Source organism: Haliaeetus leucocephalus, unplaced genomic scaffold (genome assembly GCF_000737465.1).
Source record: "Haliaeetus leucocephalus isolate CR32 unplaced genomic scaffold, Haliaeetus_leucocephalus-4.0 Scaffold773, whole genome shotgun sequence".
Lineage (NCBI taxonomy): Eukaryota > Metazoa > Chordata > Aves > Accipitriformes > Accipitridae > Haliaeetus > Haliaeetus leucocephalus.
Window position 1 is genome coordinate 1459895 of NW_010973209.1, and position 20950 is coordinate 1480844.

Genomic DNA, 20950 nt, shown 5'->3' on the forward strand with positions numbered 1-20950 from the left:
GGGCGGGGGGGGGGGGGGGGGGGGGGGGGGGGGATAAGAAAAAGAAAAAAAAAACTTTTAAGCATTGCCATGAGCTGGCAAATTAAGGGAAACCTCTCATTCCTGAGACTTAGCATTATAGAGGAGTTAGTCCAGGGCACCTATTTACTATAGTTTAAAGGATCAGCCTGGAATGAAGAAAGAACAAATTCTTAACCATTCATCTACTGTGCTTTCAAATAAAGTTCTCTAGCTCACAGATACGTGGATAAAACCATTTCCAGCTCACATGTGAAACAACTAATTTCGTAAGTGGAATCCGAGACACAGAGTAAGCAGCTTGGCAGCTGTATGAACCTACTTTGGCAGTATTATTGTCACTGTGACCAAAATTCACCTCTGTAAAGCAGGTTGATTTTTATGTCATGACAAGATTTCCCAAGTAAGGCTTAAAAAGATGCATGGACTCGCACTGATTCTCTGCAGATTAATCAAATGCACCCAAAGGACGGTGGTTATTTCCAGCAAAAACAGACCCACGTTTGTATTTTCTTTCATAGCTATCATTTGCTTTAGAGACAAAACCGGATGCACCAAGCAAAAATGAATGGTTAACTACTGAGGACAACATTAGCATGATAACTACCTGACAGCTTTAAGTTTGGATTTGACATTGCTATAGTGAAGCAGCAGTGAGAAGGCCTTATTACCATTCACAAAGATCTCAGCCCAGGGAGCTGCAGTGGTACAGTACATAGCCTCACATAATGGCATACTGGCTAAGGAATGTACTTTCTTTAAGAACAAAAATCCCACATACAATATGCGTGGGAAAGGCAGCCAGGGTTAGAGTCCTTCTTCTGTACAGCCTACAAAATAAATTTTAGAAAAAAGCCACAGAAAATAGAACATCCAATGAGCACAGTACTTTGATTCCAGTTCCTTGTTGGCTAAAAAAAAAGGACCCTCAAAATCCCAGACCCTGTTGGATGCACAATTTCTACAGTCTATTGTTCCACAGAGGGAGGAGGGGATCCTAATCATGGCTTAGTTATAAAAGGACAAGTGGAGCTTTGGGTTGTTAAGGTAGAAAGCAATTCCTCATCACACAAAAAACTACAGAGATTAATTCAGCCTGAAACTAGCAAATACCACTCTGGTAAGTCCCTTGGCCATATTCAGTGATTATGCAAATAACTATTATGTTATGTTAAAGGTATAAATAGGCTTAGAAACTGAATAATTTTCCCAATGCAGTAGAAGGAAGATTGGGAAGGTGGAAAAAACAGCAGCCTGACATTTAAGCCTAATATCTGAGTCAGCAGAGTTAACATGAATTTATATTTATGCATGTAAAGCCAACCTGGACTCGGCTTTTTGTTTATAAAAAGAGCTTGTTTCCAATGGCATAAAATACAAAACTGGTATATGATACACTCATTTTCCAAACCCTTATAATAACACAGCAATGCGAAGAATGCGTCTACTTGTAACATGCAATTTATACCGTAAGCTGTCCATAAACTTCTGAACAACAGAACGCGAGTCAGTTCATTAACTTTGTTCAAGTGTTACCCAGGAAAGCTTGGCCTGTGATCACACACCCTGTTCCCGTCTGAGCCACTGAAGGAGACTCCAGCTGTGGGTCACGGTAACTGGGCAGGAATCCTTAAACCTGCCTCCCTGACCGACTGTTCAAAAACCCTGCTCAGCCTCAACGAGCCAGTTCTCTGAGCCAGGTTAGGAAAGATGACAATGCTGCCAAATCTGAGGTGACATCGCTCAAGTGAGGTCAGAACAGGACACCTGACGTGTGCTGCAAGAGCTGCAGAAAGGTCTTCCCACGCTACTGGTCAGCAAAACTGGGAAGGTGAATGACGATCTCTTCCGCACACCACCAAGGACATGAACTCTGCAGAAACTGATGGTGAGAATCATCATCCTCCAAGGATGTTTTCTTGCATTCATAAAATTATCAGCTAAAACCAAGGGATTTTTTTTTCCTAAAGGTCAGTATTTAAGGAAAAATCAGAGACTGAGACACAAAACCAAAACCACATGCACAGAGGAAAAAAAACACACAAAAAAACAAACTAAGAAGATATTCCTACCCATGCGTGCAACTGGAACACACCAGACTAAGAAACCAAGAGCAGTCAGGTAGCCACATACAAATACAGGGAAAAAAAAGTTCTGCCACAAAGCAGAACCAACAGTTAAAACTTTGGATTCTGCAACCAGACCAAAGAGCAACTTTAGATGTTTTCAAGCTGAAAATATTTGCTTGCAGTACAAGCCACAGAGCAAATCAAGAACACACAGACCCTAAAACTTCTTTTTACACTCAGGAGCACTGTTGGCCTTAGGGCATAGCTTCAAGATAGCCTGTCTTGAAGAGGTAAAGCCAATTTTTTAAACTCCCACCCCAATCCTTCAGCCCCAGGCTACTCTCTCCTATTTCCTCTCATTGCAGCTGCAACTGTTTTAGTGGCTACAATGGAAGTCCCTGAAACAATCCAGATTAAAAATGGAAGAGTAAAGCTGAATTTCTTTTGGGGGATTATTTTTAAATGAGATTAGCCCAGTGATTCACTTCCCAACTCTTCATCCCAGAAACTCTCTCACCATAACTGTCCAGAGACAGTCCTCTGTAGCACGGGAAGTGGGAAGGAATAATCAAAGACAGAAGCTTGTTAAAGTAGATTTCTGCAATAGAGAAGCCTGGTGTACTTTGAATCCACAGAAGACCACATCCAGTCCCACATGGATAACATGGAGTCAATAAACTTGCCGATGTTATAGAGAACAGCAATGATTTTTCAGTCTGCAACTGTGCAAAGCAACTCTGATGTCTACTTATAGGAGGTCACACATCCTCACATAATTAGGTCACAGTCATAATCCTATGGATCCTGCGCTAGCTGAGGAAAATTAACTAAATGGGACATACTACGTTCTAGGGTGAGAAACAATTTAAAGCCTTACTCAATGGAAAAAGCACTTGTAGCAAGCCCCCACAGCACCCATCACAAATTTTCATGGAACAACCCCAAAGCAAAGATGAAGTGTTAAGGCTACTACTGTGAAAACATTGGGTTTTGCAGTCAGAATCATCTGTGCCCTAGCAACCATGGTATTTGGTCAAATACCAACAAACATCATGCAGACCTACACTGACACAGCAGTGACCAATATAAATGGAGCAAGGCAGAACTGTATGGAATGATTTAAATTAAAATATCGGGCTAAAGATTACCAACATTTTCAGGGAATAATCCATCACCTTATAAATAAGAAGGCTGAATCATGGCAAAAAAAAATCATGCCTACAACCTTCAGCAAGACAATATATACTCCGACACGTTTTGTTTGTCTCATGGGGTTAACTTGGGGGTGGGGAACGGAAGGGGATAGATGAGCAAACTATTGACAGCCCTTCAAAAACTATTCCATCTTTTTTATGTGTTATGGTAACTAAGCAGCAATGAACACTGATTTTAAAAAAACAACCCCCACCCAAAAAAACCCCACAACCAACACCAAAAACCCAAACCAACAACAACCACTTATAAATAAGAGATTCCTTTCCTTTCCTGGATGTTCCATCTTATTTTCAAGCAGCTGGGACTAGGGAAAAGTGATTGACAGATAAATAAATTATAAGTTTTATCTCCCAAATAAGTACATTTCAAACAAATGTGGCATTTCTTATATTACAACAACAAAAGGTGTAAAAAGACATCATTGTTGGAACAGGGTGGGAGGAAAAGAGGCGGAGGGTCATGACAATGTAATCCTATCTTCAGAACTCATCTTATACTGCCTCTCAGAACTTAAAATAGTGAATAACCTGTTTATTACAGGTACATTATTACAATAGCATTACCAGCACCAACCATCAGAACAGCATCACCATGCTGTCACCAACAGGCAGCTTGTCTGAGCAATGGGTGATAATTATAGAAGATACCGGGACATTAAATTGAACCTAAAATTCTATAACCTAAAACCCAAGAAATTCAGACTGGTCATTCAGAGACTAAGCAATTGCCGCACAGCTGCTATTGATACCACATACACCACTGAGCCCAGTGGTTTACTCACGGTATGGTAAACAGAGGCACTCAGGCTCCCTAATGCCTCAGTAAACCCAGGCTTAAGTGCCTAATGTACATTAAAGCATGTTTATGCCTACCTACACTTATGTAATTTGGCAGAGGGCTACTGGGAACATTCAAAAAATTAGCCATTATACTCCAGTGCCATCTTTATCTTTTTAATTGCTGTTATCCCCTACGACCATAAAAGAAGAAATACTAGTGGTGGCGTGTAAATACATGACCCGAACATTTCACTTAGCAAGACACTGAATTTACTGATGTGCATCAGATTCACTTTGAAATAGATACATATGCAAAATCAGGGTGCATTAAATCTGGCGATCATGGTGAACAACAAACTTTACTCATCCAGCCTTAGGAAATTCTGAGTCATTCTTTCTTTGCTAAGTGTTGCATATACAAAGATTTTAAAACAGAAATATAGAAAATGTATTTTTTTTTTTCTCCTGGATCAACACTATACTGCAAGACTGCATACACTGTAAAGACAGTAAATGTAAACAGAAACAATTGCTTCTATAGCACCGCCAATGAAAATTAAGTGATTGCTATAAATTAATACTTACTGCCAAAAATACGGTATCTATTCTGGATTAATTGAACTCATTTAATTGGCAAACCCAAATGGAAGCCAATGTGCCAATTAAGTGATTGTCCCAATTTTCAAAGATTCTCAGGGACAAGCTTCACGCTGGGAGTTAGCCTGTGAAATAAAAATGACTCTCTAACCAAGAGGCAGAGGGAGTGAAAGAACCATACACAACAATATGATACCTCGCCAAAAGCTTAACGAGGGAAAAAATACTTGATTCATGCAGCAATAACAAGGAAAACAAGTTGTGTGAATTGAAAATGAAATATAGGTTACTGGTACAATGCCAGACCAGAACTGTTTTGACCAAAATATTATTACAGCCCAATGACTGCTTGGTGTGCTGCATGGAACATTTGTCTCATATCAACGCCTATATTGTCCACGCTATCTGAAATCCCATTTCTATCCCACCGTTATCTTTGTTACAAATGGTGCCCTGTGACCTATCTCCTACGCAGCCTAAGCTGCAGTGATTCACATAAAAATGCTGGCGAGTGCTGGATAGAGAAGACATACTACAGTTTCTGCAAGATTAACAGAAGACTTACTAACCCAGGCAAGTCAGAAGTCTGAGAGATTTCACCAGCACAAAACTAAGCTTCAAACTTTCAGTTAACATCTTCCATAGCATTTAAGAAATGCAATGACTCTTAAGACTTAGAGCCAGAAGCCAACTGCTGGAGCATCTAGGTGAAGAAATACCTAAAGTCCATTTCCACTGAACTGTCCAAGTTGTTCAAAAAACAACAGAAAAAACAGAATTTCAGCTTCCTATCTACTAAAACTTTCCCTTGCACTTGAGAGCTTAGAACTTTGGACTTTTAAAAAGAACCTGCAGGTAGGCATTCACAGTTCAAAAGCACTCTTTTTCCCAAAGAAGTCTAAGGCATACAACTCACCTGAAAACAGGATCAGTCTAACAAAACTGTCTGCACAGTTACTTAAGAGCTCACAACCAGATACTCAGCTGTAAAATTCTGGTGTTGGTTCATGCGTATACAAAGCATGAAGAGCTGTAAGCCACAGGAATAAAAAATCCAAAATGTCAATTTTTACATGTCAAAGGGTATTATATGTATATATCAGTTGCTGAAATGAGATCATTTCAGTAAACCACCTTTTTGGAAATCACCATAGCTGACAGGGCCAAGCAAGTGGATTTACCACACTCCCTTGTTCTTTGGATTTTGCCACAGTTCCTGGAAGTATTCATGTTAGCTGGGGACAGCACTAACGTACTCAGAAACATGCCTGATGTTTTTTGAATTAAAAACCAACCAACCAGACAAAAAGAAACCCTACGTACTCCGATTTTTTGCATCTGTTTTTGCAGAAGCTACAATCAAGATCTGGGGCAGCACCGGGCTAAGTGCTGTACAAAGAATGAGAAACAAAACCCTGCACGAAGGAGAGTGAAATCTTTCTTTAAACCTTTACAATTCACTAATCTCTACACACTTTTATAAGTGGCATTTAAAAATAGTTTTCTCCTCACTCATGTCCCAGATTTAACAGTGATATATTGAGGTCTCATTAAAAAGCCTTTATTACCTCTGCAAGCCACAGTACCTTACCTTATCTAGTATCAAATGCTGAAAATACTACAGATCTCAGAATCCATCTGACCTGATATAAGAACTAAGATAGGACAGGGTCTAACCCCTGTGCCTTTCTAAAACATTTGTAGGCCTGTATTTTTTTAAGACGACTTCACCAGCATAAGCCAAAAAGGATGATGTGTACCAACTGCCAACTACTTGCCCCCTTGTTCACTTACACATTTTTCCCAAATTCAAGGATTCATAATGGTTTCCCATCGGTAATTTAGAAGTTCCTGCATCAGACCTTTTCTAGGCAACCTGGTTATAAACTAGTAACACTTGGGGATACTACAGCTATCATCTCAACAACCTCATTATGGACAATCGTACTTCCAGATCCCAACAGCTATGGTTCAGAGGTGCACCAGCGCGGGAAAGGCTGATCTCCTCAAGGTGAGGAACTCTTGGTCACATCCAGCCATGATCTACTCACAAATGAATCCCTGCAGACATTCACTGTAGGATATGATCAGGTGTCAGGATGATCACCTGTATTCTTGTGCTCACGGCACTACGGAAAAAATCTTACAGTAAATAAACCTACCACAGCTTTAGGGACTCATTTTGAAAGCTTCCAAAGCTGAAAGAAGTGGCAGACACTGCAGAAAAAACAACCTTTTCAGAAACACATATATACACGCACACAAAAGAAATCCTATTTCTAGCTTTGGAGTGAGTATATTCACCTTCTCTCTAGTGCCTGTCAGGTTAATGCAGCTTCAGGTGGCATCTTTCTGTGACAGCACAATTTCAACAGGGTGCTGAAATAAAGATTTTTATATTCATCTCACTGTTTTAATCCTATTTCCCCAAAAAATGTAGACAAATGGAAGAAAAAGGCAACGGGGACAGAGCGTGTGTCCGTGTCTGTAGGCACACGAGCCTGCTGGAGGAGAGGCTGTTAGCACGCTGCTTTTAAAGCATTGCAACTTACTGAACTCATGAAGAGGTGCTGAGAAGAAGTCAGATGGTCAATAACATAAGGTAAACGTAATATTAAGTACAAATATCGATTTATGCTGAAGTTAATGACAGGCTGAGGACAGCTGTTTTGTAGGCTTGTATGAGAAATATTATATAAAGGGGGTCTTTCACAACTTCATTTCTTGTAACACAGAAATAAAGCACTCTTCTGGACCTTCCAAGGAAAAGATACTCCTTTCCTTTAAAATAACGTTACTATCTCAGAGAAACGTTAGAAAATCCATATGCTGCAATATTACTTGGCTCAAATACAGCTTTTCATCCCTAGAACTCAGAAGTGTTCTACAAAGAAAGTCAATATCATCAACCGCATTTTCCAAACTGGAGCAGAGAAAGAAAAAAAACGGCATGTGTGAAGGTTACCCAGCAGGCCAGCAGCACAGTGGGAATAGGAGGCTGAGGCAGTGAGAAAAATGGTATATCTAGTATGACCAAATTCTAAAAATACAGAACACAAGTCAGGAGGGGAATACAAAATATTAGCAGCCCTTGAGGACTACTCAGGCAGCTGTCTTATTATCTAACTCCTGTAGTCTGTCATCTAGTGTTGCATCTCACTCAGCCCGGTTCTCAAAATCCACAGCACAGGGTTTCATGACGACCATGAAGTTTCAAGAACCACCAGGAGTACCCAAACAAACCAGGTCTCCAATACAAAAGCACTTGCCTTTCTGCTAAACCACAAACAAGAAACAAACAGTTTTAAAAAGTAGGTGAAAGTACAAATCATAAACATAAAAAAGACAATAGAAGTACTATCAAACAAAGGACTAAAGCTACTCGGGTGCCCAGAATAAACTGGCAATGACAGAAATATTAAAGTTTCTGCCCCACCTTACATTTACAGCACAGGAGGACACTCAACCTCCATACATTTAGAAAAACCTTTATAGTTTATTTCTTGTTAAGAAAAAGCTCTGGAAACAAAGCACTTATATAAATTAATAATAAGCACTTCAAAATATATTGCAGATAAAAGGGGGGAGGGAAAGTAGGGATGACTTGTGTATGTTCATCTAACTGTGAATGCATAAATCGCCTTTTCCCAAAGTACAAAAACATGTACACAGGCAAAGTTCAAGAGACAAATGAATAAGCATCACCGGTCTGTCGACGGTGTCAGAATTTCCCAAGCTCTCCATAGTGTCACCAGTCTCAGCAGTTGCTCACCTGGCAGAACGTGAAATTCATTTAAAGTGACAAAGCCTTGCACCCAGTTGGGTCTCCAGCTGTCTGCCATGGGAAGCAACGGAGAGTAGAAAACACCACAGCTATGCCCAACTTCTCCGAGCCCCTGCAGCCTCCATTCCCCAGAGGCTGAAACAGCAAGCAACAACAAAACCTGAAGTCTGCAACTTAAACAACTACTAACGGAAAATTAAATGTATTATGCCACTACGAGAAACTCACATACCATGTAGGAGCATGCTCTGGGAAAAGCATGCTAAACCAGAGGCAGCTAAAAATGCAAAATGAAGGAAAAGCACAAGGAAAAAAATCTCAGGCTTAAAATGATCAGAAAAAAGACAGAATATAGTAGATGCACTGGTTAAACTGAGAACAGAAAGTGACAGTGTTGAATACTGTCCTGTAAATATTTACATCTTGTAAATACTACCTTCTGACTGGACATAAGGCAGAGGTTGAAAGTGGAAATTTGATTCACTCAACACAGTAAACATCAGCAAGTGAGGTTTTTCTACCCACCTACAACATATTTAGAGGACCACGAGGTCAAAACAAAACTGTAAGCACAAATCTAAGCCATCATAAATACAGGTTCAGTAGCTTTACATGTAGCTTTGTGCTTCATCGTACCAAATCATTGTGCAGCAAATCTTAGATGTGAATTTTCTTGTTTATCGTTCTCTAAATCTCTTTTTTATAGCCACCTGGACTGTTCAGTTTTTATATTGCTGGCATAGAGCTGTGCAAGAAGACATGCTCTAAAAAGTAAATTAATGATTAGCACAGTGAGAGGAACATTATGCATATGTGTAGGTTGCAGTATAGATCTGAACACTAAACCATGTCCATGAAAGCAACAGCCTGGATGAGAACAGGGAAAGCATGGAATCAGAACAGGTGAACCTTTCCTTCATTGTAAATCAACAATGTTAAAAAACAATAACAGATGAGGTATGCCAGCTAACTTGTGTTACAGGTGGAGTCACTGAATTACAGACTCACATTCCTGAGACACACCTTGAGGTTACAGACAGCAGGGTGTCAAACAGTGATTTACACAAGACTCCTGGCTCTAGGGTGTTAAGAAGCACCATGCGCTGAGGCTGGGAGCATGCACTGCTGGCTGAATAACCCTGATTAGAACAGACAGCGCTCTCAAACAGGCGGCACCAGCATGAACTGCTGGCCAAGGTGGAGAGAAGGAAAAAATAGCCGCGTATGCAAAAAAAACATACGTAGGAACTGACAAATGCAAAAAGTCAAAATTAACAGTGGATAAGCAAGGAGTCAAGCAGAGCAACAAGCACAGAAAATACCAGCAGACAAAAATGCTGGTGAACCCTATGTTTTGGGTTGGTTGTTTCGGCTTGAAAATAAAGTTTGGAACAAAATATTATCGTTGTATTCTATGGGGTTTGACGATGCTTTTAAAAGAGTAAGACATAGTACTTTGTTCCCCTGTTTGAAATTAAAATAAATACCTGGCTCATAGGGATTTTACTACCTATAAATTTTCTGAACATTGTATAAAGAACAGCTAATCCAAAATCTATTTCACATGACCCAGCCAGATATTAATGGTGCTTTAAACTCCAAATAATCCACTGGGATGAACACCCCTCAGCCCCATACATCAGATGAATCTCTGTCCTGCAGTACAGCTAAATCTAGCCCATCTCTCATGCTGCTGCTGCACTGCTGGCAGTCCAGAAGCAGAGAACATACAGCTTTTCCAGGCTGAAGCCCTGCCACTGCCACATGATCCAATGAGAGGGAAAAATTGTCACTGGTGCCATGTCACAGTAAGTAATCTTAGCCATGCTGCTGGACTGCCCACCCCTCAAGAGCACCACTGCTGTCCTGGAACATTCAGACCCTGCCCCATCCAAGGTCTGTCGCAGAAGGCAATTTCCCCTTCAGCTTCATGTGCCAATGAGGCAATTTAGAAAATCTGAAAATAACAAGCAAGATACAACTTCCAGACCCTCCTAGACTGAAACAAGGCAGGTCAAGCTTCTGTGAGGTAAGGTAACTTCACAAAACCACCTAATCTGATTGCCCTATTTGGCTGCTATTAAAATAAAATCTGACCTTCCAAACTCAGCAAATGCTAGAGGGAGTTGGGAAAGTGGAACTGCAGGTACTTTACTCAATCATTTAAAAAGAAAACAATTATATCAAGGTAATACAGTTGTCTGTGGCCCACTGCCCACTTGTAGTGCCTTCTGCAAGCATGAGAACAGCACCTTTGCGGTTGCTTTTTTGCAATTCTGTTCCCTCTGACGGTAGGTTAGCTTTCGGGATGAGGTTTTATTTCTGTAGACTTAGCCAGCATTTTGCTAAAATCTTCTTCTTCCATAATGCTGCACGCTTCAAAGAGCATGTTTTTACAAGAAGTTCCCTTCATGCTCAAAAGTCTTGCTGTAAAAAAGGTTAATGCAGACTGAAAATCGTTGTGACATTATGGACCTTTTAATTTGTTACTAGACCTGCTTTGGGGCACATATTAATAGGGCAGAAGCGTTATGCATGCTCCTTCTCTCTCTCCTTGACAAACTGCCAGAGGAAGGAAAGTATTTTGGTCTTCTTGAGAGTACTATGCAATCCATTTAAAAATCTGAAAGTCAAGGAATATAAATCAATCAATGCATAACTAGAATATAAGAGTATTTTGGTTCAGAACCAAAAACCAATGCATATAGAAAATGCAACAAGGTGTTTTACCATAGCGCTAAGAGTCTCCTCCCAGTCTGGCCTCTCTCTGGGATGGATGCTTCTCTGAAGCTCCGGCACAAAGTCATCTTCTTCTGTATGTACAGAGGACTTCATCATTCTGGAAAGGAGGACAGACAGGTTTGATACTCAGTGACAATTTCCAGGTAATCTTACATACAGTCCGTTATGGTGCTCAGTTATGTGGTTCATATGACAGTATAAATGCTTTTATAAATCCAGAAATCTTACAGGCTTCTAAGTTTCTCTCACTTCCTCATTATATAAGCAGGACAACAGTATAAATCTGGTGGAAAGAAATGTGCACTTCCTAACCAATCAATGGATAATTTTGTTTAATCACTGCACAATTTGCAAGTCTTAAAACACAGAAAAACGCAGAGGGGTAATTTTCAGTCCGTTTCAGAAAAATTGCTTCTATCACCCAAGCAAACAATATTAGCCTTATAAGAAGAAATACATACATTTGATTCCTCAGTTGTCACTGCATGTTTTGCCTAAAATGGAGATAGCATTTTCCATATCTTAGCCTGAATTCACATCCCAAGGCCTGAGCCATCAGCTCTCCTAGTTCTTACTGATCCTATCTGAAGGGTGAGCACCTTCAACCGCCCCAACTCTGCAAGGATGCGCTCAAATCAGTCTCATTTTATCAAGGTAAACTTTTCTTCAGATAAGGAGCCATCTTTCAAATACCCTATGAAGTATATTTCAAGCCTGCAGAGAGATCAGAGGCTCAAAATCAAAATTTAAAAAGTATTCCTAAAAGCTTCTCAGCCTATCCTTCTGACAACTCTGCTGTTACAGCTAGAGAGCTTTTATATATTGCGCTTGCAGGCCATATAAATGTGCCTTTGCGGAGCTTATGGCGCAGATCTGAAGTATCAAAGACCTGTTGAAAGTCTGGTATTATCCCTTCTAGTTTCATTAAATATGAGATTCAGGCAGGCTTTTATTTCATTAATAGATCACCATTTATTTACTTAGGATAACCATTTTGATAATCAACAGTGCACACACGTGGACAGAAAAGCAGGGCTGGTTTCGCTAAATGTTAACTATGCTGATTTATGTACTGTTTGACTAAAACAAGCATGGTGAAAGCCATTTAAAAAACCTCCTTTGCTTCAGATCCAAGATTTGAAGTTCTGAAACCCCGACGTGCTGTTTGACACGATGACATAAGTGGCTGGGCCAAAGCATTTAACTCTCTTTTGTACTCTACATGAGGGTTAAGAATGAAGCAATTAACACTCACAGTAATAGCATGGCTGGGTTACAAAATTATATCCCATATAATTTTATACCTAGCTTTGTGATCACATTTCTGCTCTAATAAAAAACACATCCCAGAGAACATGGGCCTCAAAACCAGAAGTCATAATGCCGCAGGCTAATGCTACTAACTGGTTTCATGTGCCATTCCCACTGCAAATACCACCAACTGGAAGTAGGCTGTTCCTGATGAGGCCAGAAAAAATACACCTACGTGGTGAAAGCTGTATATATCTGAAAAAAAGGGCATGAAAATACCATGATTTAGAATGTAGAGGTGCAATGCCAGCTTAGATGGAAGACTCGCACCTTTGCAACGTATGTGTTCAAAAGAATTTGATTTTTGTAAACCTGAAAATTTGTTGCTCAGAGAGGTGGCTCTTTCATTTCTCCTTCTTTGCATATCAAGAGTGAGAAGATTTGGCCGGCTTCTCACAACCCCAGCTCCACCACCACATGCGAAGTTTGCCGCTTATTTTAACTGAAAGTAAAAGTTGAAACCTGCTGGTTGCAGAGAAAACCAGAACATATAACTCAAAACCAAGAGATAAACTAAAAAAAAAAAAAATAAAAAAATAAAAAAAAATTTTTTTTTTTAAATCAATCTCATGATTTTGAAAAAGGCTCAATAAGGCTTTCCTCAGGATTTCTAGATGTACAAAAAGATTCTAAACAAATCATTCCACAGCAGCTTTAGTCTAATGCCATCGGGCAGCATTTATTCTAATTCCATCGGGCAATGGAATGAAAGGAAGGGTAACATGAGCAAGGCCCACCTTTCTACACCACTGTTAAAACAAACAGCTTATCAAAATGCACGCGTTCTCAGTTTAAAGACTTGAAAATAATGAGATTGAGTTTACATCTTTATCAGCACTTTGGATTACAAATGAATTTACTACACAACTTCTCAGGCTTATCGCAATTCCTCCTGGATTTCTCATTAGATATGTGGTTTCCTTTCGAGAAGCAAATTTTCCTGAATGTCTAAAATGTTGCCAGTAACACAGGGCTGCCTGGGGACACAACTCCTCCTGCCATAGGTAAGCAATATTCACAAGATTTGACTATGCTCTCTTCCCAACTACTGACCTGCATTCACACAAAGTCCCTGACAGGCCATTTAGGTTCAATGGAAGACAGGCATTACTTCCTAGAAAATTTACCACACAGAACCTACAAAACAGGAGAGGGCCAAGATCGGTAATTAAGATTATAAAATAGATGTATGCAAACACGCTGTATATATTACACAAACTCTATGCTTAGCCTGGTTACAGTGAGCATTAGTTCAGTTACTCCTGGGAAGATGCTTCAAATACCAGCGTTGCCTGTGGTAAGACTGAGTGCAGAGAAGAATATGTTCTATTTTAAAATAACGTTGGGAATCAGGCCCATGTTCAGGGTCTCTACCCTCATAGTGGACAAACATGGATGTCATAGTACCCAGTCCTTTTTACTAGACTCCAATCTATTTACTCACGTGATTTGTTTAATCTGATTACGCCTATAAAACTCCATGATAAACTCTTCCCAAATCCTTCCCACTGAGATCCTGAAAGACAGTCCTATTCTTCTTCCTATTAAAGGTGTTCTGGACTTTCACTAGAAAGAAGAAAAGCTCTGAGTGTACAATTGCATATTTAAAACAGTCAGTTCTCTGAGCATTTGCCAGACTTGTTTAACGGAATATTCTGCTACTGATGGAAATTAAATACTTTGCCACAGTACCACAAAAATACTGAAAATTATACCAAAGATTTTCTCTCTAACACAATTATAAACCCTTGATAACCATCTACGAACACCTATTAATCTTTTATAGAAACTATTTAATTCCATGCCATCTGAGACAAGAGAGCAAGGAAGGCTGAAGATGCTACAGGTAATATTAGTTCCTCACATATTAAGTCTAGTGGCTTTTTCCTCCCTGCCCCGATCTGGATGAAGGAAAAGAACCTTGTGAATTAGGAGCACTGAAACATGGGCAGGAGTAGGGCCAGAGAGGGGGAAGACGAGGAAGAAAAGCAGCTACTCGAGACATTCCTGTTGTCACGCTATTTCAACAGACTTCCCAGGAACTCTGCGTCCTCAAGGATGACCCGGAGGAAGAAACCGAAGCTCAGGGTCCCCGGGAAAGCTGTCATGAAAAGACTCACAGGACTGGCATTCATCTGCAACAACACTTCTAAGCATTACTTCTTCATACACCCTCAACTCATCTTCTGGACTTTCTGCAGGAACTCAGTGATTCATTTTCAAAGATGCAGCGCTGTATTTTGTTGGGATCCCCATGATGAGCCCCCAAATGAGAAACCGATGACAGTGTAACTGGGAAAGAGCCACGCTGGTTTCAGGCACTGGGAGGATCACAAAGAAAATGTCCTCTGGGCACGTAAAACCTTAGAGCCACACAGCTGGGGGAAGGAGATTTCCTAGCAGTCGGACACGGCAATTTTACCTGGCCTCACCCCAAGACAAGCTTGGAATATTATATATAGGTATAATCATATGCACACATTTTTATATGCATGTGTATTATTTATATCTGACATTATTTTAATTTATAGACCAAATAAATAGCACAACATACATATGTCTGATTCACCACACATGTCAAGCTGTAACAAGACTAATTATCTTGTTTCTGCCGTGGATTCTTTTTCACAGGATGGGAAAATACCTAGAGTCCCCCTAGCACTTACACAAAACACTGACACATATATTTTGCAAACATTCAAGGCCAAACAAATTAAAGAAGCTGCTCTGTTCTATAAAGCCTATTTGGCTATTTCATGGGAGTTGTAAATGACTGAAAATTCACCACAAAATTTAATACTAGCCATAAGAACAGAAATACAATTTTATTTAAAATGTCACTTCTTCAGCTGCTTAGCAGCTCTGAATGCCCTTCAAATGAAATCTGACACCATTATATTAATAAAAGTTCTGGCTGTATAGAGGCCATTAGGCAATCTCTCTTCAGATGAATGAATCCTTCTTCATTGTAAATTGAGAACCAAATGTACTGGAACAAATGTTTACACAACATTTCACAAAAGGCACAGCCCACATTCACACCCATTCTTTAAAGTTCTCTGGTAGGTCAAGTTGATGAATTTCAAGTCAGAGCTTGTACATTTGTACATGATACAACTGTATCAAGAAAACATCTAATGCCTTTTTCCGTGTTCTCAAACCCAATTTGCTGGTCCCATCATTGATGGTATTTCCATATCTGCTCATTGGGAATTAAAACATTTCGATGCTGTTCTCCTGACTGGGCTCCCCTATGGTCCTGCATTATTGAGCTTTAAGCCCTACCTGCATACGCTAAGGAGTGTGTTGCAACGCCTCGCAAGGCAGAAAACAGGTGCTTCACAGGACGCGTAAATTAATATTCCGCTTGATGTCCATAAACTCTACAGTTACTGTTTGTTTATAATATTGTAAATGTTAAATACCACTTCCACTAGACAGTAACTTTCCCTACGGGTTTGAAGTAGTCCCATATCCACAAATTTGAGATGTTTCCACACTTCGGTTTGCATCAGAGAGAAAGAATCATAAAACATGGGGTTTTGGAAAGAGCTCCTTAAATTAAACAGGGGAGGAGTAAGGACAGAAACTTTTAAAATACTGTGGGATTCCTACAAAAATGTTTGTTCCCCTTATTTAGGTTCTTTGGCATGTACCATGTCCCACCGGTAGACCACAGCGGTAGGAGTAACAGAATTGTCATGGACTTCGATGTCATCTAGATGCTGATGAGACGCAGATTAATAGCTCTCCTCTGGGAGGACGTGAGGGTGTTGACAAATTACTTTCAGAGGTGCCTGATAGTTTGAAAGCCATGCACTAGCATGGAAGCATGAAGCATTCTGAATGTCAGACTCTTCATATCAGATAGTTAATTGTCTGCTTGACAGATACTCATTTTGAACAAGCTATATATTTTTTAAATTAAATGCCAAGTGTGATCTTTAGGTTGTGCTCCCCCATGGGGCCATCAGGCATTTCAGCTTTCCTTGCTGCTTCTCCCCCAAATGACTTTTCTTTCTGACCTCAATTTAGGAGGTGAGAGCCGATGATAACTGATTTATTAGTTTATTTATTATTTATATAGCACTGTTGTCCCTAGAGATTTCTCAACCGATGTAAAAGCACCACTCTGCCCTGCAGAACCAACAATTCAAGAGGATTTAGAGCTCCACAGAAAGTGATGTTTTCTGAGCTATAAATTCTATCCAAAAAGCCAAATTTAAATAAGGCTTGTGCTGACACAAGTCTATACTGAAAACCAATGAGCTTCAAACGCTATCTGATAAAAACTGGTATTTATGCCACTCAACTAATTTGCACAAAAGGCCAAAATAACACAGTCTTTACCAGGGCACTAAAAAGGAACTATGGATCAAGCTTTGCATTGCTTGCAAATGCAACGTGCAGAGAACTGTACATCCACTTGGCTCATCTTCCTCGCTCCTAGCAACCGTATTTGTCTTCAATAAGCACTCTTCAGTCTGACACTGTTAACAGATACTGCTCAAGAAAGAGGAGAACAGCAGAGACAGCAGATAGCAATCAAAACAGAATTGCGATGCAGTACTGCAAGTCCAAGAGTGAGCAGCATTAAGCAGTGCTGCTGGGCACCATCACAAGAATGAGCAAGGTATTTTGTAGACAAATGAGCTTTGGGTTTACTTTAGGCTTCAGGACCTCACTACAGGTGAGCCACAGTGCAGAAACCTCAAACTAATGCTGAGCATATTAACCCTTCAAGGCATAACGTAACAGCCTGGATGCAGCATCCCTGTCTCTCCCAGTGTCATCACGTAGAGAGTTTCCAGCGTTCAGTCCCATAACTCTCAATCACAGCATGGAAAGGTAAGCCAGTAGTGAATCGACAGAGAGATACCTTGAAAACTCTGCCTTAGAGGGTTTAAAAATAACTTGATCAAGATGCGGAGTCACAATGCTACACAGAAAAACATACGTAAAGAACTGTGGATGTCACCATACCATAACCACAGCGGAATTAAGACAACTCTTCACATCATACAGGTTGCCCCTTATCACCACAAAGAAAGGTAGAAAAACCAGGAAACAAGAGCTGAGATTTGGCCCTAAGCTTATAAAAGCTTGGGCAAGAAGTTGGAATCAAGTGAGAAACACTGATATATTGTCACACCCCCAGTCCCGTCCCGTCCCCCAAAAGGGAAGTGTCATGAGAGAGGTGGGAAAAAACCAAAACGCACATACTCTCCCCCAAACCAATTTTCCAAGTAAACTCTGTGTCCACGAAATTAAAACTAATACAGTGGAAAGGAAGAAAATAATCATGCAATATGGAAAGCAGAGATAGCTCAAGAGCCCCAGGAAAAATGAAACAAGAGATGGGAACTGAAGGCTGACAGTGCTGACCTGAAAGAGGATTTAATTTCCCATGTTTTAAATCAGCTTTGTCAACACCTTACTGATTACATTATGTCCATCTGTATTATATAAAACAAGATTTCTGAAGTCAGTCTCAAGGATCATACAACATGAAGACAGAAAAGTCCTACAAGGTCAGCTTCAAGCATACCTCATAAATAAACAAATGCTAAATGGATTGCATTTAATCCTTGACCACAAAATGAAAACCTGGCATAACTAAATGGTTTACTGTGATTGATTCTACAAAGTTGAAAGCTGTAGTTGCTACGTTTGATGGAAGTTCATAGTCGGGGAGCCAAAATTCAATCATTCGGGAAGCTACTGCACAAGAAAAATTAATAGAGTAACAGTATATTACAATAAGAGAATATTTAAAAAATCATTTGAATGAAGTATCATTCAAATATCAGTAAGCACAAACGAAACTAAATTTATCTGAATTACTCTACGCACTACCTGTGCTAATAGGGATGTATTTATTGCCTAGTTTTAGAAGTTTAGATCAGTGGTTTTCAACTTGTGGTCTGCGGATCTGTGAGCGTCTGAGAACTACTAGTATGGGTGAGCAGAAGTTGAAAAAGAAAAAAAAAAATTCATTGCTGCTATGCACCTATTTAGTAAATACGTGCATTTCAAGGAATGTCATGCTTTGCAGGCAAATATGTGCATGTGCCCAAACAAAAAAGGCTGGAAATCACCAAGCTATGGGAAACGAGGTCTTAACAGGACCATCACTATTGCAAAGACAGATTAATTAAATTTTACTGATTTTGAGTGTTTTCAAAAACAAATCACGTAAATTACAGCTATAAAGATCGTTTTAAAATACTTTACAGTATCAGAATTTCTAGCTTTTCCAATTTTCAATTTCCAAATTCAGTCTGGCAAAACCATACCCGCACCCAGGGAAGCTGAGTGAAAGATCACCAATGTACTATGACAGAGTCAAAGGACTAATTACTGTTATTCAACTCTAGAAGGCAAGTTACAAGGTCACAAAAAAACACTTCATGAGTATTTTTAGTTCTGGGGTTTCTATTCCTACAAAATATTTTTTTAAATAAAAAAATCACTTTCCTACTTGATGTGTCTCACCACCTGCTCTATTAGATTCTTAGCTGTCTGCAAAGAAAAAAAAAAACCTTTTTTTTTTGCATTAACCTTTCATTTAAGAATAGATGACATTAGAAAAACATTTTTGAAATGAAAACTAGGAAGTTTTAAATAAAGATCTTCTTAAAATCAGCAGTATCACTTGATTAATTTTTAAAATTGCCAGAGCAGACATGTTAGCCCTTCCACTGTGAATATACCTCTACAGAGGGAAGCAGAGAAGGCCAATAGTACTGCAGATATTAATTAACATATTGGTTTCTTGCCCTGTTCCAACTCTCTTGACATGCTTTAATATAAGCTCCAATACAGTCAAGACAGTTAAGCTATCTTTGCTCGAAGGTTTAACTGAGTTTTCAGACTTCAAAATACACATCTTGTTTATTAAGTTGCAATAATATTTAAACTCTATTTTCTGAGCTGCCAAAGAAAAGTTGCATGAACAAGGTCAGATCACCTGGAATTTAAAACCTGTGGGCAAAAGGGCAAGCCTAGGTAGGGCAGTTCCCATTTTAGCAAAACGATACCTTCAGGTACAACAGGCAGCCTGTCTCGCCTCAGTCATGGTCTTTTTTCACCCGATCGACTTCTCAGTATCCCCGACACAGCACACGCTCTACATCACCCAATCCCTTCTAACCCTCAGTTGCAAGAGCAAAGCCCCCCAAGCCCGCCGGTGAATATTCCAGTGCTTGAGGGCACTGCCTAGGTTCTCACTCAGACATACGTGGGCTGGCTGTCGGGGTGACCTGCCCTCCTTAGCCAGCCGTGGTAGTTCTACCAGCAGGACCTTGACACCACTGAGCAGGTTGCAAGTACCTTCAAGGTGTCAAACAGCTAACCACTGAAAGAGATGCTTTTCACATCCATCAAGGGGTAAGGAGGGATGCTGGGATAGGAGAAGCCAACACCATAGTAGAAAACAAAACCTGTTCTTGTTTCTTTTCCTCAAAATACAGTTCTGTAGCTATACTGCAAGATCAACCCCGAAGCACCTTTGGTAAATCTTCTCTAAATTTGAAAGCAACAAATAGCAACTGGGGGTCAACAGACCTACCTTCTTTATTCCGCTCTTCTGCCACAGTTTTGGCAGCTTCACTTACTGCTTCTTGTCCCACCCGGTTCTGTTTTATGTCTCAACTCGGTAACACCCACCTCAAAGCACATAAGTAAGTACAGAGATATGTACTTCATGCTCTGGAAGGGATTGGAACATGTACCTAAGAGCTTTGTTGAACTGGCCTATAATAATTTGCATTCAGGTTTTGCATAACTGGAATTTCTTTAAACACTTCATGAAAAGAATAAGTTCTTGGAATATTCAGATTTTACAAGCTCCGAGACATGTTCTTAGTTATTAAAAAGCTTTATAAAAATAATCACAGAATCCTCATGCTTTTGCATACACATATTACTGAACAAACCTGCTCTTTTATTTGGCAACACATAAAAGACATTGTTTTAGTAGGTGCTTGGCATTTTCTTTCAGAAGAACACAGTGACAGTCAATTAAAAAAAAAAAACCCACAAACCTCAGGAATAGGTTTCTCTTATCACTTTTGCTCAGTGTAAGAAAAGGAATTAGGAAATCGCTGAACAATCAGAATCACCGAGCTCTGGCTTGGATTTCTTTTGTTTGATTCAGGAACAAATATAAAAGTATTAAATAAAATTGCCTCTAGGCAAAAAGGGTACTAACCTCTCATTTACGATTAATAAATCGCTAAAAGCAGCTCTAAACTTTCAATATAGCAGAGAGATGGGAAAGGATGGTGTATTGGTTTTATGTGGCAAGGTTTTGGTAGCGGGGGGGGTTACAGGGGTGGCTCCTGTAAGAAGCTGCTGGAAGCTTCCCCTGTGTTCGAGAGAGAGCGAGCCCATACCAGCTGGCTCTAAGATGGACCCACCGCCGGCCAAGGCCG

At 39.9% G+C, this 20950-nt stretch overlaps 1 protein-coding gene across 1 annotated transcript in view; it reads right to left on the reverse strand.

Moving 5' to 3' along the window:
- The window catches only part of ARHGAP32 (Rho GTPase activating protein 32), a 186292-nt gene that overhangs the window by 142309 nt on the left and 23033 nt on the right, over positions 1 to 20950 (reverse strand). The window contains exon 2 of the mRNA XM_010581387.1: positions 11193 to 11301. Within this exon, the coding sequence (XP_010579689.1) occupies positions 11193 to 11300 (108 nt within the window). The 5' untranslated portion in view covers position 11301. The remainder of the gene's footprint in view (positions 1 to 11192; positions 11302 to 20950) is intronic.